This window comes from Neltuma alba, unplaced genomic scaffold, assembly GCF_004799145.2.
Source record: "Neltuma alba isolate B1F8T4 unplaced genomic scaffold, ASM479914v2 tig00011648_pilon, whole genome shotgun sequence".
Classification (NCBI taxonomy): domain Eukaryota; kingdom Viridiplantae; phylum Streptophyta; class Magnoliopsida; order Fabales; family Fabaceae; genus Neltuma; species Neltuma alba.
In genome coordinates this window covers 504,993-519,411 of record NW_021636296.1, presented here as the reverse complement: position 1 = coordinate 519,411, position 14,419 = coordinate 504,993, and the positions used below count along the sequence as shown (strand labels likewise).

The 14,419-nt window shown below is 37.0% G+C and overlaps 3 protein-coding genes across 6 annotated transcripts; 2 read left to right on the top strand and 1 right to left on the bottom strand.

Annotated features, from left to right (window-relative positions):
* The first annotated feature begins 908 nt into the window (after nt 1–908).
* On the top strand, nt 909–4,468 carry LOC114716275 (ubiquitin-conjugating enzyme E2 7). Its single transcript, XM_028901264.1, has 6 exons — nt 909–1,141; nt 1,275–1,377; nt 2,502–2,599; nt 2,675–2,775; nt 3,496–3,573; nt 4,093–4,468. The coding sequence occupies exons 1-6, from the start codon at nt 1,099–1,101 to the stop codon at nt 4,168–4,170; spliced, it is 501 nt and encodes a 166-aa protein (XP_028757097.1). The 5' UTR covers nt 909–1,098; the 3' UTR covers nt 4,171–4,468.
* Nucleotides 4,469–6,645: 2,177 nt separating this feature from the next.
* Nucleotides 6,646–7,284, bottom strand: LOC114716276 (uncharacterized protein YraH). The gene is made up of 3 exons (XM_028901265.1): nt 7,160–7,284; nt 6,867–7,029; nt 6,646–6,783 (listed from the first exon to the last, which is right to left on the bottom strand). The coding sequence occupies exons 1-3, from the start codon at nt 7,282–7,284 to the stop codon at nt 6,646–6,648; spliced, it is 426 nt and encodes a 141-aa protein (XP_028757098.1).
* Nucleotides 7,285–8,488: 1,204 nt separating this feature from the next.
* Nucleotides 8,489–13,110, top strand: LOC114716273 (phosphatidylinositol/phosphatidylcholine transfer protein SFH12). 4 transcript variants are annotated; one of them, XM_028901257.1, is made up of 8 exons: nt 8,489–8,740; nt 9,078–9,228; nt 9,418–9,796; nt 10,145–10,296; nt 11,098–11,193; nt 11,445–11,701; nt 11,850–12,070; nt 12,479–13,110. In XM_028901257.1, exons 3-8 carry the CDS (start codon nt 9,443–9,445, stop codon nt 12,851–12,853), a joined length of 1,455 nt encoding a protein of 484 aa, XP_028757090.1. In that variant the 5' UTR covers nt 8,489–8,740; nt 9,078–9,228; nt 9,418–9,442; the 3' UTR covers nt 12,854–13,110. The 4 variants fall into 4 exon arrangements, with proteins under 4 accessions (XP_028757090.1, XP_028757092.1, XP_028757091.1 ...); XM_028901259.1 differs by having other exon boundaries at nt 9,034–9,087; XM_028901258.1 differs by having other exon boundaries at nt 9,034–9,188.
* Nucleotides 13,111–14,419: the final 1,309 nt, after the last annotated feature.

Genomic DNA, 14,419 nt, shown 5'->3' with positions numbered 1-14,419 from the left:
GTGCCTGTTACATAATGCCCTATTGAGCCCTCCCACTATATGCCTTTAGTAAAACCCAATGGCTCAATCTGCTAACCAGGCTTAACACCTCCCGCTTTTGACCCACCAACTATGGGATCACTCTGTCCAGTTTATGAAAACAATAAAACAATCAATATCAGCCCAAACCACACAATGCTTTTTTCCCCCCAAAGTTGTTGATTAGATAGAATCAGATAACTCTAATAACCAACAAATCTTGACCCAAGTGAAAGGACTTGGAGCACTTTAAGTATCATATTTCAGGTTCAATCTTTAAAGTGGTGTATATGAGGAAAAATATTATTGAGAAGCGTTCTAGTTACAACACCTAAGGGTATTTTGAAAAATTAGTTTCTTACTGTTTGAATAGGAGGATACTTTGGACCAAAAAAGAAAAAGAAAAAGAAGATAACTCTAATAAAAATATTTAACATACGATTTTGCCCAAAGTTATTCATCTTGGATCTAATGTGGATACGGCATATAAGATGAATAGGTTACATGTCATCTGGTCAAAAAAATAGATTACATGTCATTGAAAAAAAAAGATAAATAAACAATCTTGACTTATTTTCATAGAAAAATAGAGCCACCTGCATCCATAGTCATGACGTTAATTGCACAAATCTTTAAAATAAAATTTATACCATGCTTAACTTCTATCCCAAGAAAACATTGATGAAATTTAGAGAATAATAATAAAAATAAATTGCTTATTCGTATAATTCACTGTACTTTTTTTTTTTAATTCATTGTACAAATCATAAAAAAATCAGCACCCCGTGCAACAGGTATGCTTGCTTATTTATTTTTAAGGCCCTAACATATCCGCAAAAATCCCCACGCCAATACGGCAATAACGTTCGCCGCAGAGTTTTTATATTTTTCCCAGTGACTGGAATTGGCAGTCGCCCAACGCCGCATTCGCCATTCGGAACCGTCTCTCTATAAATAATCGAAGTGTCGGCTTTGCGTGACTCTCTTTGATTTCTCCTTTTTCTTCAAAATCTCAGAGCTCTCACTCCTCAGCTCTCAAATTTCGATTGCTGGAGCTCTTGGTCCCATCCCTGTTTATTGATGGCGTCTCAAGCAAGCCTCCTCCTTCAGAAGCAACTCAAAGGTGAGGGGTCACTTAAAAGTCCTCTCTTTGATGCTCTCTGCCTTTGTGGCCTTTTGATTTGCCGGCAGTCGCAAAGGGTTTCGCGTGGATTTTCCGCGATGTTGTGATTGGCTTTTCCTTCTCTTGATTGCAGATCTTTGCAAGAATCCGGTTGATGGGTTCTCCGCAGGTTTGGTTGATGAAAACAACGTTTTTGAATGGAGTGTGACGATAATTGGACCCCCGGATACTCTCTAGTAAGTTCATATCGTATTTCTTTTACTTTTCACCGCAAAAAGTAATCCGATTCACGATTGCTATTTGGAATTTTAGATTTGCTTTATGTATATATGCTTTAAAAATTCTTTGATTGCGGGCGCTTATGGGGTTGAGGGTTCCCCAGGGTCACCTAATTAAGTCGTTTAAAGTCCTTCTTTTTTTCGTGATTGCTAATACCTTGGAATTAATGAGATTGTTGCTCGTCTGCCCTAACATGGTGAATTCATCGAACTGATCAGAATATGAGCCCCTGTTTTTGTTGCTCGATATCATTCTTGAGAATTAAGAGAAAACAGAAGAAAAAGCGGGCACCGTTGAAGCTTTTACTAATCCATCAAGCGATCCTTTGAATTAGAGTTGAAAGAAAGAATAATAAAGAATGATGTTGGGAGACATGAATAATGGGAAATAGATTATATTGCATATTAGAGTTGAAAGAAAGAATAATAAAGAATGATATTGGGAGACATGAATAATGGAAATTGGATTATATTGCATATAATGCAACTCCTAGGGCTAGAGCCGGGTTTCTGGAAAATCTCCTAGTTATGCTTCGGTTTTTGATGATTGGTAATTTAATGACATTGTTGCGTGTCTGCCATGAATTCGACAGATTGATGATAATATGAGCCCTTGTTTTAGTTTCTCTGTATCATTGCTGAGAGTTCAGAGAAAAACGGGAAAAAGAAGTGGGCATTATTGAAGCTTTTACTTATCCATCGTGTGAACATCGTGTGACCCTTTGAATTTGAATTGAAAGAAAGAATAATGAAGAATGATTTTGGGAGATATGATAAATGGAAAATAGATTATATTGCATATAATGCAATTTCTAGGTTCCTATTTTGACACTTATCCAAGTTATCAAGTGTGTTGCAAATTCTTGAGATTTGTCCAGTGGTTGGTTTAAATTCTCTATATTGTGGGAGCTACTTTTGTTTTAGATCCATTATAGTGGGATATTAATTACTATCTGAAGTTTCCATATTTATAACAGTTCTGCTCATTAATATTTTTATTACTATTATTTCCATGTTAGTGTACTGCTTGAGTTTTACTGACAACCGTTCTGTTTTATGTTTATTATCTGAATTTCTCATAGTGAGGGAGGATTTTTCAACGCGATCATGAGTTTCCCATCCAATTACCCAAATAGTCCGCCGACAGTGAAATTCACATCAGAAATCTGGCATCCCAATGGTTGTTTTCCCTAACTTGTAATGTTGCTCTGTTAAACGTAACATGAAACTAACTTGTGCTGCTTATCATGTGCAGTATATCCTGATGGTCGGGTTTGCATATCAATTCTTCATCCTCCAGGTGATGATCCCAATGGTTATGAGCTTGCAAGTGAGCGCTGGATGCCTGTTCATACGGTATGTCAAAATATGCAACCATCATCTTATTTTTTTCCCTTCAATGCGAGAACTTCTTCTTTCATTCTTAAATTGCTACCTTGGCTTCAGTGCTCTGAGTCTGTGACCGAGTCCGTTTGGTGCTAGAAATTTGAGATTGCTGCTGTTTAATCTGACACCTTTAGCATACTCTTGTTTAATGATTATGTTACAATATTGTAATGTGCAAATGTGTGCTGAAGCAAATCATATGATACGATTTTTTATACTGGTTTTTAATCATGTGGTTTGGTTGTGGACATTATGTGCATATTCAGTGTTCAATTCAAACTCTCTGCAATATGCAACTCCAAAGGAAGATGATATTGGTCAACTAGATATTGGAAGTTGAATATGCTAACCCTTATCTTTGATAAAACTTTTATGATTATCATTTTTAGTGGTCTCTGAAATTATAGTTAAACGGAAAGGCTCCTAAGTAGCTTCAGTTCTTGCACGTTTGTAATGGCTTGAAAGTTGTAGTGTGAAGAAGTGTAATGTCAAATCCATTGCTTTACAAAATCACTGGATCTGATCAAAATAGCGAACATGCTTGTTTTCCGTTAATAACCCTGCTTGGACGTCTTTGGTGAACGGGGTGCGACTGCTTGTCCTCAACATCTGAATTGTGTTACCTATGATATGACTTGTAAAGCTATTGATGACCTATGCACTAGTAACTATGATATTGCTGTTTTGCAGGTAGAGAGTATAGTATTGAGTATCATATCAATGCTTTCTAGTCCTAATGATGAGTCTCCTGCAAATGTCGAAGCTGCGGTGAGTTGACAATTTCTCTTGTTTACGTTATTATACTCCGCACATCCCCACTCAGACACCCCCTCCCAAAAAAAAAAAAAAGAAAGAAAGAAAAAGGGAGGGAACGGAGGAAAAAAACTTATGTAGTGCTTATGTTTTGCATCCTAGATGTATTTTGTCTCAGTTGTATTTTGGGAACCACAAACACTCGCATGAGTATCTGTGAGTTAACTACAGGCATTGTTCATTCTTATATTACTTCTATCCTTGTATATGAGGCACACTCTTGACGATAAGGGTCATTGTTGTTGTTGTCATTGTCATGGTCCTTTTTGACCAAGGAGGATTTTTATTCAACTTAAAAGCGAAAGGTCTGAACTTAGTCACTTGTCCAGAGAAACGCGAGCTTAGTCTCATGCCTAACCAAAGGCACAATTTCTTTTCTTGGAGAAGTCATGCTTTTCTAGCGACACACTTTTCTGGTGTTACAATGCTTCCATGTAGAGATTCTGAATTTTCGTTGGTGTGGTGTTATTGCAGAAAGAGTGGAGGGATAAGAGAGATGATTTCAAGAAAAAGGTGAGCCGCTGCGTGAGGAAGTCACAAGAAATGCTATGACTTATGGGCCAAGCTCATCCTGCTTAAGTGAACTGGGAGACATGTATAACGCCATTTGTCATGGATCACCGGCTACTTTGATCCATGTGGAATTGCTATAGGAAGTCATCTATTCTTCAGTTCCGTTTTGTTTCTGCTCTGCAGGGCCTCTTTTCATGATTTGCAAAAGCCAACTCCAGTCTAAAATCTAAATGTTTTTGGCTAATGTTTGTTTACTAGTCAATTGGAAAATTTCTTTGTTCATTTGCATAACCTTACTGATAAAATTTGAGTGACAGCATTAGTCTTTCTCTGAACACTGGGACCGTGCATGTTATGCTGCGCCCCTTGTGATTTTGTCCTTTCGCCTTCCAGCTCAACCCAAAGATTTCTGCGTTCTTTTATTTAGGGGTGTACATGAGCAGTGCTGGGCAGGACAGGACTCTCTACCCGATGCCCGGCCCGAAATATGAACGGGCTGCATTTTGCAGCCCGCTGTCCAGCCTTACCCATAGAAACCCTAACCATTTTGGGCTGGGCAGAGCGGGTTTCGTTGCCCAAATAGTGATGACTTGCCGATATTACATGTAAAAAAATTTCGTTCATAACTGAAAATTACATTTCATAATTTTACATTTTTGCACATTGAAATTATCCAGAAATAATTTAAAACAAGTCTTAGCAAATATCTAAATAAATAATATTCATAATCTATTTAGAACAAAACAACTCTCAAGATTGTAATTAAAGCCTTGAAATTCAAATGGTTTGCATCAATCTCATAAAGTTGAGAAAAGAATAAAACATTTGAAAAAATTAAAGAGGGGTTGAAGCATATTGAGATATTCTATTGAGGATTGGAGATGACGATGTAACAGAAGCTTAATTATCCATTCAAGTGGCAAAAATTAAATGTTACTTAAATGATTGTAAAAAGATATTAAAATTGAAGCAATGGGTTAAAAGAAATAATACAGACCATATAAAAATATGGTGAAATAATTGTAAAAAGATAAATAAAAAATCTTAAAATCTTATAATAGTTTAATATAATCACTTTTAATATGCAAACACTTATTATGTGATACAATGTAGTTAGTAGTCCATACAACTAAAAAACTTCTTTCCATCATATGATTTTTCATACAAAATTAATACAAAATAACTAAATATAAATTAAATAAAAAAATAAAACATATAATTCAGATAATTAAACCCTAAACTCCATTCTCTAACAAAGAAAGTTGTTAATGACATATAAGGGAAGATGGGCTTATAAATAACCAACATTACAACAGCAACACACAATAGGATGTACTCAATAAAGCTCATAAAAAAGTTAAAAGCAAGATACTATTGCTGTTTTAGAAAAATTAGATCCCTAAGATGGAAAACTAACAGGCATATAACAATAATAAATTAAATTGCAAAGAGGAGGGAATAATTTTTTTTAGGTAAAGAAATGTAATATATTAATATTATTTTATAAATTATAATATATATAAATATAATCTGGGCAGGGCCAAATAGACAGGACAACATGTCCTGCCCGATGCCCAGCCCTACCCATAAAATGCCCAACCCAAAGATACTCATTCTTTTTTGGGCTCTTTTTTTTTTGGGCTGGGCTGGGTAATTTTTCTTCAGGCTTGGACGAGCTTAGCGGGTATTTGGGCTTGATGCGCACCCCTACTTTTACTATCGCGGTTAGAGGAAAATGAAATCCGGTTTGTAGAAGATATTTTTATTGGAGGATTATAAGTTATAAATTTCAATTTTTAACGTGATATTTCCAAAAAATTTAAATGCGAAGGCAAATTTTAATTTCGATTTAAAATAGAATTATTTAATTCCTTACAAGCCTTTTATAGTTTGTACTGAAGTGTGTAAAAATTCTTAATGTTTATGTCTTTATGAAGACCATGTTTTAAGGCAATAATTGTACGAGATTATTTTTAAAATAATGGTAACTAAAAATTGGGGGATGAAGCTGCGTAACAAGCAGATTAAGGCGGAAAATTAAAGCTACATTCTTTTTCTTTTCCCCTTTGCAAAACGATTAAATTAAAGCCGGAACTTATAAACCAGACACGGTAAAGTGGTAAATAAAAGCAGTCACTTGCCAACATATCCATAATCCATCCCAATTGTTAAAATGTAAATAACATTTTTGTACCCCAAAAAAAAAACTGTAAATATATATATATATATATATATATATATATATATATAAATGGATGTATGCATGCGCGCGCGCCTAGGACGATGTTATGCGTCTAGCATCTGCTGATGAATCAAATTATTCAAATGCATCCTTTATAATGACACGATAACTTATGGCAAAAAAAAAAAAAAAAGATTAACTGAAAAGTGAAGTTACACTGAAGACATTTATTGTAGTCTTTGCATTATTAACCGGAAAACAGTTGGAACATAGGGCAACGCATATGCAGCCTCATGAAACACCAGATTGGAAGTTGAAGATGATCAGTGGGACTAACGTTTGCCGGGTGGATTCACTCGGCCTCCCATCCTCACCACTATGCCGTCAATATCTCTGACGTACCCAACCTTCTGGCCCCACTCCTTTTCCTCTGGCTCCCTTATTCCCACTGCTCCTTTCTCTATCGCCCTCTGTTCCAATCAAAACCAGCGTCATTGTCATCATGCATGATTCGAGGTATTATTTCAAAACCGCGCACATAATCTAATTGTACCTCGTAGGCAGCATCCACGTCGTCATAAACAAAACAAACCTCGACCGGCTGTCTTTCTCGATTGGATCGAGGTGCTTGGACCTTTCCGGTCAGATCATCCGTCTCGTGCTGGTGCATCGGAGTGAAAGCAATCGTGGTCTGCCCGCTGTCTAACTCTCCCCATCTGACCTATTCTTGTTCATATTATTATTTGGCGATTCCATGTATACATATACATACACACACACACACACACAACATCGCATGCTAATTCAAAATGATCTGACAAGGGTTTGGATTTGAATAGGCGGTACCTGTTTGATTCGTGCACGCAGCGAACGTCGCAGCCGAATGCATCGGCATAAAAAGCCACCGACTTGGATACGTCTTGTACGTAAACGACGGTGTACCCATACGCCGACCTGAGATTCGATGCCATTGATGGATTGTTTTGCCGGTTTCTTCTCGCAGCTTCCCGTTTTAATCCTTCTTGCTTGGGATCATCCACGTATGCTCAAACGTCTGCGTGCGTGGCACTTTTTCCTGGGTTGTACACGTGGACTGCATGCATATATTTTCCTTCGTGTCCACTCCTCCTCCCTCCCGCATTATATCCCTCGGGCTCATGAATACATCTATTCACTATTTCAAGAAATTTACAGAGATCTCTCCTGAAATTAAAAACTATATTCCATATATAGACTCTAATTTATTTTTAAGATTCGATTTTTATTGTCTCTACTGACAAGTTAAATCCCCTTTTAACAAACATATCACTCCTTAATTCAAGCACGTTTATCTCGGCTCATTAATTTATGATTATACTCATTCATTTCGATTTTCTCCCGATATTCAAACTAGTTACCGGCCCAGTGTAACATACGGTACCATATCCATCAAAATCTTGCTTTATTTCTGTCAAAGTATAAATGAATCACAAAATTTGAAATGCAGAGAAATAAATAAATCCACTCAAGCGGTCACGTCACATTAATAATTAAGCAGTTTGTCAATATAATTTCACAAATGGCACGAAATGCATTAACTTTCAATAATACACAAACACCATCCGTTCACGGCCCTGGAAAACAACGCGGGGCGAGCCCATGTTCTGCTGTTCAGATCACAACAGAGCGGATCAGCCCTTTACATTTGTTGGCCGAAAATAATTATTGGGTTGGATAAGCGAATAACTTATTGTCCATATTATACACTATTTATAAAAAGGTATGATTTTAAAAATAATTTTATGATATACAAAATAATTACATAAGAAAATTTTATCTCAATTTTTATGAAATTATTTTTTAAAAATGCTTTTATTAGAATCAAAAGACCCTCTATCGTTGATTCTATCATTTTTTTCTGAGGAAAGGAAACTATATGAATTATAAAACTTATCCAAGGATGTATAACAAAATAAGAAAAAAAAACTAATTATCCAAGTGGAGAAAAAATGTAAATAAATTCTTCTGTTGGATAGCACGGCACTATCTTAACATAAAATGTAAAAAAAATAATTCATAATTCTAACATCTGTTCTGATCAGCGGCTGTTTTGCGATGCTGTAAAGGGACAGCAGAGGATGATACCCCCAAATATAATATTAATAAATAAACGAATCAACGCGCGAATTCATACTGCGCATGGGACATTCACAAAATGTGCGCCAATTTCCACCGAACGCGTTTGACAGGTGCAGGGAGCTCCGGATGGTTGATAATTGCTCGGGGTCCTAATTGTTCTCGCAATTTCTGTGAGGTCTAACACTGATCCATTGTTCGAGAAAAGCTGTCTGATCTGATCTGCTCTATAGCTTCCGTCTGACCTTTCTGTTGTCTTTGTTGCCCCCTAATGCTGAGTTGCTGACACCCTAAGTTGAAATAATCTTTCAGGTGATGCTTTGAAAGCTTTCAACGCCTTGTTTTCTGTTTATCCGGATAAATTGGTTTTTATGTTAATCGGAGTTTTTAGCAACTACTCAGAATAATTTTGCCATTTTCGTGCTCATACCTACAGGCCTCTCTAAATTATGAAATCCTGCTAGCTACGTATTCACAATTGACAGCATTTTCTCCTGGATTACAATATTTATTTGAATTGAATTATTTCACAATAAATTGCCGTCTCAGTGACAACTTAGGATTTTCAAGACAGCAAGTTCATAATTATTTCGTTTGTTACTTAGGGGGATGAAACGATGTCATCTTGATCGGCTTTATTTCTGCACAGAGGCTTTGAGGTGATTATTTTCAGGCGTGGATGCTTTTTTGCTTTTTCGCAGCGTTGCATCTGCGCCCATGTTTGCACAGCTCATTTGGAAGTAGTTGAAACTACAATTATGTGAGCTTTCTACATTGTAGAGACAGCATATTGATCTCGGGTTACTTGCTGTTATTAATATTACTGTTCACTCGTTTAGTCACTTCTCATAATCCAGCTCTCTCAGCTTCAGTTGTACCGTATAATAGTTAAATTTATTCTTGATGATGGATAGATGTCACTGCAATATAATCTTATCTGCTATAATTTCTTGAATTTGAAAACATACTTTTGTTGTGCTGCTTGGCAGGGAACGTCTCATTCACGCGGTATAAATGGGAGACACGTTGAGTTACTCTAACTCAAGTAAGAATTCTAAGACAGGCAATCTCGTCACTGGAAAAAAAGCATATAACCAATCGCTAGTTGCGTCTCGCCCTAAAAGTTTTGCCCAGAAAAACTATGAACAGCTTGTTTCGTTGACCCATGGTGTTTTTGGAAGTAGTAGTGTGGGTCATTTGACCTTTTTCTTACTTAAAGTTGCTGCGTTAGAGTCTGTAAGGAGGTTCTCAAAAAACAGGTGTCCAATTGTATGGAGAAGCATTCAGGCTTTACAAATCCTTTGTTATCCACCATTCAAATGGATTCAGAGATGGGCACCCTTCAAAAGTTTGGTCAAAAGCATGCAGGTTTGTAATTACAGATTTTTGAAGTTCTCATGATGTTTGGAAAAAGCTTTAGGTACACAATAGAGCTTGGTTTTAAAAAAGTTTTGCTTTTCTTGGATGGCTTCTTCTACAATCACATAAGCACCAGCATATTTAGCATCTTGCAATATCAGTAGAGATGCAACAGGAGATAGTATGATCTGAAATCATTGCTATAGTATGCTATAATTACCCCTCCCCCCTTTTGCCTTTTTTTTATAAGGTGGATGTCTTTATTTATTTGCTATTTTTTTGGTCTTTTCCTTTCCCTGGCATCCTAAGTGGGGTTATATTTATGAGTCAATAGCTAATAGATTTCTTTGCTACAAGATCCTATCGAGGCCTTTACTAGTTCTTTCAATTGCGACGGCTTTCAATGATCAATCAGAATGTAGTGATGGAGCGACAGATTGTCATACTGATTCCCCTGATTTAGAAGTATGCTCAGAATCATCTTCAGTGCAGGCTACTTCACAGACAAGGTAGGCGAAGTTGTTAATGAATATGTTTGATGCGTCTCATTCCTCCTGATTTAGATTAATTCATAAACGAATTATTGCATGTACGTTCTGAAAATGAAAAAAATAATACTTTTCCACCTTGACGGCTTCAATTAGTTAGGTTATAGTATTTTCAATCTTTTTTGTTCAGTTTTAGTTTAGGTCCCCAATTTCCAGTCATTTCATTCGAGTACCTGTTGAGAATGTTTTGTGATGCGCAAAATTATTCGGCTCGATTGTTACTAAATTATGACTGGCAGCATTTTTGTGAAATACTGCCATCAGAGATGACTGTTTCTGAGAATCAGATGACTATTTGGGCGTAAGTTACTGGTCTGCGAGTATGGTAATCCATCCGCAAAATTTGGTGCAAAGTAAAGTGATTTTGACTGGAAGACACCGAAATAGTTTCCGTAACTTGAGATTGGTTAAAAATCTGTAGAAGGTTGGTGATTTTATTGAAACTTGATGGTACTGCCTATGTGTTTTTACAGTCTAACTGAGCCCTTTTCTTTCTCGTTATATATTTTTTAGACATTCAAAATCATTGTAAACTCCCGAGATTTTAGACCTTTCAAAAGATCCATTAAACCTTAAGGGATGTGATCTACTTTGCTAGGGGGCTACGGCTTTCTCCAAAAGTAATGTAGGATATTGATATCTGTTGCACCATGTATCTGAACAGTATAATTTAGATATTTACTCCTACCACAATCTAACCTGGATGTATTCTTGCTTATACATGTTATGCTTGCAAGCTCCTATTTTCAATGCATTTTGCAGTCATTGCGAGACAGCTCCTCAAATTGTAGAATCTGAAAAGTGGTTGATTCAACTCTACAAAGAACTGGAAAATCAAGGGATCACTTTGTCAGAAAGGTATTCATAACCACCAGGCGTTCACAGAACCATTTCAGAAGATACTCTGTTGTGCTTATAATGATATGAAAAAATTTCCTAGTAGATTGTGTTACTGGATATTCTTAAAATTGTAAGGTGTGTTTCTTCTGGCAAATTCTGAAATCCTTGCGAGGAGCTGCTTAGAAGTTAGCAATAACGCATTTACTTGCACGTTTCTTGGTTTTTTTGGCTTCTACGGCAGCGACCGTGATTTGGTAGTATTTATGCAGAATTAATGAGCATGAGCTCCGGAGGTTTTATACAGCTTCGAACAATGACTTTTCAAGCTTCCTTGCCTCTGTCAAGAAAACAGTTCGCTGGAGGGAAACTTACAGAATTCTTTCAGGAGAAGAGCTCGAAATGTGGTCAGATTTGGTGTTTTGGCATGGTTCTGACGTGATGAACCGACCTTGCCTCATTGTCAGGCTTGGCATTGCTTGCAGAACTTTGGTATCACAAGATAAACCTCGATTTGCTCAGGCAGTCAGTATGTTTTTCTTACCTTTAGTTCCTAAATATGCTGTGTTTTGTGCAGTAATATTTTTCCTTTCTCATTTGATTTTCTATCAAACATATCTAGTTCCATAGTCTTATCGCTTGCTATGTTTAAATAACATTCATGGTTGTTGCTGCAGTATCACAGGTAGAATATGGAGTCTTGCACTTGATTGATGCAGACAACCCTCAAATTACAGTATTGGTGGACTGTGAAGGGTTATCTCCGTTGAGAATTCCCATGCAAATGATGAGATCTTGTTCTTCCCTTCTGCAAGATCACTTTCCTAACCTTCTTGGTTGTTTGCTTGTCATACGACTTCCAGCAGTTGTTCGTGTTGTTGCCCAGACTTTTATTCAGGTAAACGTTACTATCGAATTTATTTGGCTTATAATGGCAAAGAACGCAGGAAGAGAAGTGCTTCAAAATGGCCCTTCTTTTGGATGTGGTTGAGGTCGGTTGTGAAGTATAAGCAAGCGATGGCATTGATGAGAGTTTTATGATTGAGAAACGGATTTTCCTATCTTCCTTGACAATCTCTGGTGTGACAGTATTGACCTCTTTAATATAATGCAGCCCAACGATAGTAGTGTCAAGCTTCCCTTATGATTAATTGCTTATCTGCATGTCTGCATGTTGTTATCAGCAATTGCATTTTACGTCCTTTGGATGATTTATTTATGCTGATTTTGATTTGATCTAACATGAGCATCTGAACCATAGGATTTGAATTGTTTTTTTTTCCCCCCCCCTGTTCTTTGGCTGAAGGTTTTGAAGCCAATTACCAGGAAGAAGTTGAAAATAGAAGGAGAGATGTATCAGAAGGTTCTTTGTGACTTTCTACCGACACTGCCATCATATCTTGGAGGTAGCTGCACTTGCATGAAATGTTTTAAATCTGGCAGGAGGGATATGCGGCTACCTTATGCAACTGGGACCAGCAGCGGGATCGACAGCGAAGCTGACATTAGTGACAACGAGGATTCTCCATCGTCACATCCATCCCTTGAATTAGATGGCCACCTACTCGGTAATTATGTTCACTTGTTGAGAACTGCTATCATAACCGTTCTCATATTTTGGGTTTTCATTGCTTTTAGTGCTGGATTATTTGATCCTAGTAGTCGTAATTTGCCCTTATGATGTAAGACCTGCCAACTTAAGTTTTACTCGTAGGTGAATGCTTTTTGGGGAAACCTAGTAGGACGAGTGTGCTTTCTTTCCTTTTGTTTTCTTGAATCAGGACGTGCTGTTATCCTTGTCCTTACAATAAGTTTTAATGAGTGTTTAATTAAGTTCTGTAGATTCCTGTCTGCGCAAAACGGATGATTCTCAAATTGTTGTTCGAAATTTTGTATTTTTATTTGAGGTTATATTAGAGCCTTTACGCTGTGGAAAAACGGATAGATAAAGTCACGAAGTAGCGCCAGTGCCCTGCTCTCTTCAGTAGTTTTCAGATGTGGCTGGTCTCATGTACCATAACGTTTTGGGTTAGAGACGCAGCAGTCTTGCGGGGAAATGAAGTAGTCGTTATGTGCGTCAAAAAAGTGGCATGATGCAGATGCATTGACGGAACGCCCACTGACCTTAACACAGCAATATTGCTTTTCGACTTCCCGTTCTTGTATTTAAATGTTATCGGAATCATCATATCAGACACGTCGTTCAGTGCATCTGATTTGTTTAAAGAAACAGATAAACCTGCACTTCTCTGTTGGAGAAACATACATACCATGTTGAAGAGATCTGGTTTGTTTACACTCCTCTGTTCCGTAGGACCCCATTATTTATGGTCATGCAAGTGCAGCATGCTTGATCAAGGAAAATGAAAATGCACTTCAAAGAGTTTTTTTGTTTTTTAATATCATCCTTTAAAGATAATTTATAATTTATAATTGTCTTCTGAAAAAGCTTTAAAGATAATTTATAATTGTCTTTAAACAATATTCTTTTCTCAATTTACTAGTCATCAAAAACCTGTTTCTTTTAGGCTAGTTCTCAAACTTTTTTAACCAAACCAAATATTCTTTGAGAAGCATTAGAAACTTTTTAATTAATGGTCATGATTTAGTGGCGCTCGCTGTGCTTTTCTTTCCGGGAAAACAATGACACGGCTTTTTTTAATTGATCTAATCCAAGAATCCCGCAATCACCGCTTAATGTCATGGATCAATGTGAAAATTTCTTATTCTAGATTTGACTTATTTAGGCAGATTCAAAGCTCAAATCCTCTAAAGGTATGGTAGCCAATAGAAGTTCTGAGCTTTCTTATTCTTTATCCACGAATGGAGGATGAAGCCCAGTTTTCTTGATCTTGACAGAAAGCCTACGGGGTAACCGTAACTCTCTCTCTCTCTCTCTCTCTCTCTGCGCCGCCAAAATCCAACACAATAGACAGTAACATCTTGGTGCTAAATGAACGACTGAACAAGGGATGTCCGAAAAGCACTATTTACCAAATCCATTTCATTCATGAATAAATCAATAACTACGAGTAGCTAGTCCATTAACCGTAGTCTGATCCAGTCCAGTCTATGGCCATGCATGTGCAAACTACGCTTGCCTTCTACTGTGCTTCTCTTTATAAAGCCTAAGCCTAACCCCACACATCCTCAGCCACTGTAAAGCTAAAATTAATCCAAAGTTCCAAACCAACAAAACCCCTTTGTACTCAAGACACCAACCACCGACAAAGCCAAGCCTTGTGGC

Coding starts and splice junctions, on each gene's coding strand:
- LOC114716276 (XM_028901265.1), bottom strand. CDS start 7,284: ATGGCATCGAATCTCAGGTCGGCGTATGGGTACACCGTCGTTTACGTA. Junction 7,030..7,159: donor TGCGTGCACGAATCAAACAG/GTACCGCCTATT, acceptor AGAATAGGTCAG/ATGGGGAGAGTTAGACAGCG. Junction 6,784..6,866: donor ACGTGGATGCTGCCTACGAG/GTACAATTAGAT, acceptor TGATTGGAACAG/AGGGCGATAGAGAAAGGAGC.
- LOC114716273 (XM_028901257.1), top strand. CDS start 9,443: ATGGGAGACACGTTGAGTTACTCTAACTCAAGTAAGAATTCTAAGACA. Junction 9,797..10,144: donor GTTTGGTCAAAAGCATGCAG/GTTTGTAATTAC, acceptor CTTTGCTACAAG/ATCCTATCGAGGCCTTTACT. Junction 11,194..11,444: donor GGGATCACTTTGTCAGAAAG/GTATTCATAACC, acceptor GTATTTATGCAG/AATTAATGAGCATGAGCTCC.
- LOC114716275 (XM_028901264.1), top strand. CDS start 1,099: ATGGCGTCTCAAGCAAGCCTCCTCCTTCAGAAGCAACTCAAAG. Junction 1,378..2,501: donor GGACCCCCGGATACTCTCTA/GTAAGTTCATAT, acceptor AATTTCTCATAG/TGAGGGAGGATTTTTCAACG. Junction 3,574..4,092: donor CTGCAAATGTCGAAGCTGCG/GTGAGTTGACAA, acceptor GTGTTATTGCAG/AAAGAGTGGAGGGATAAGAG.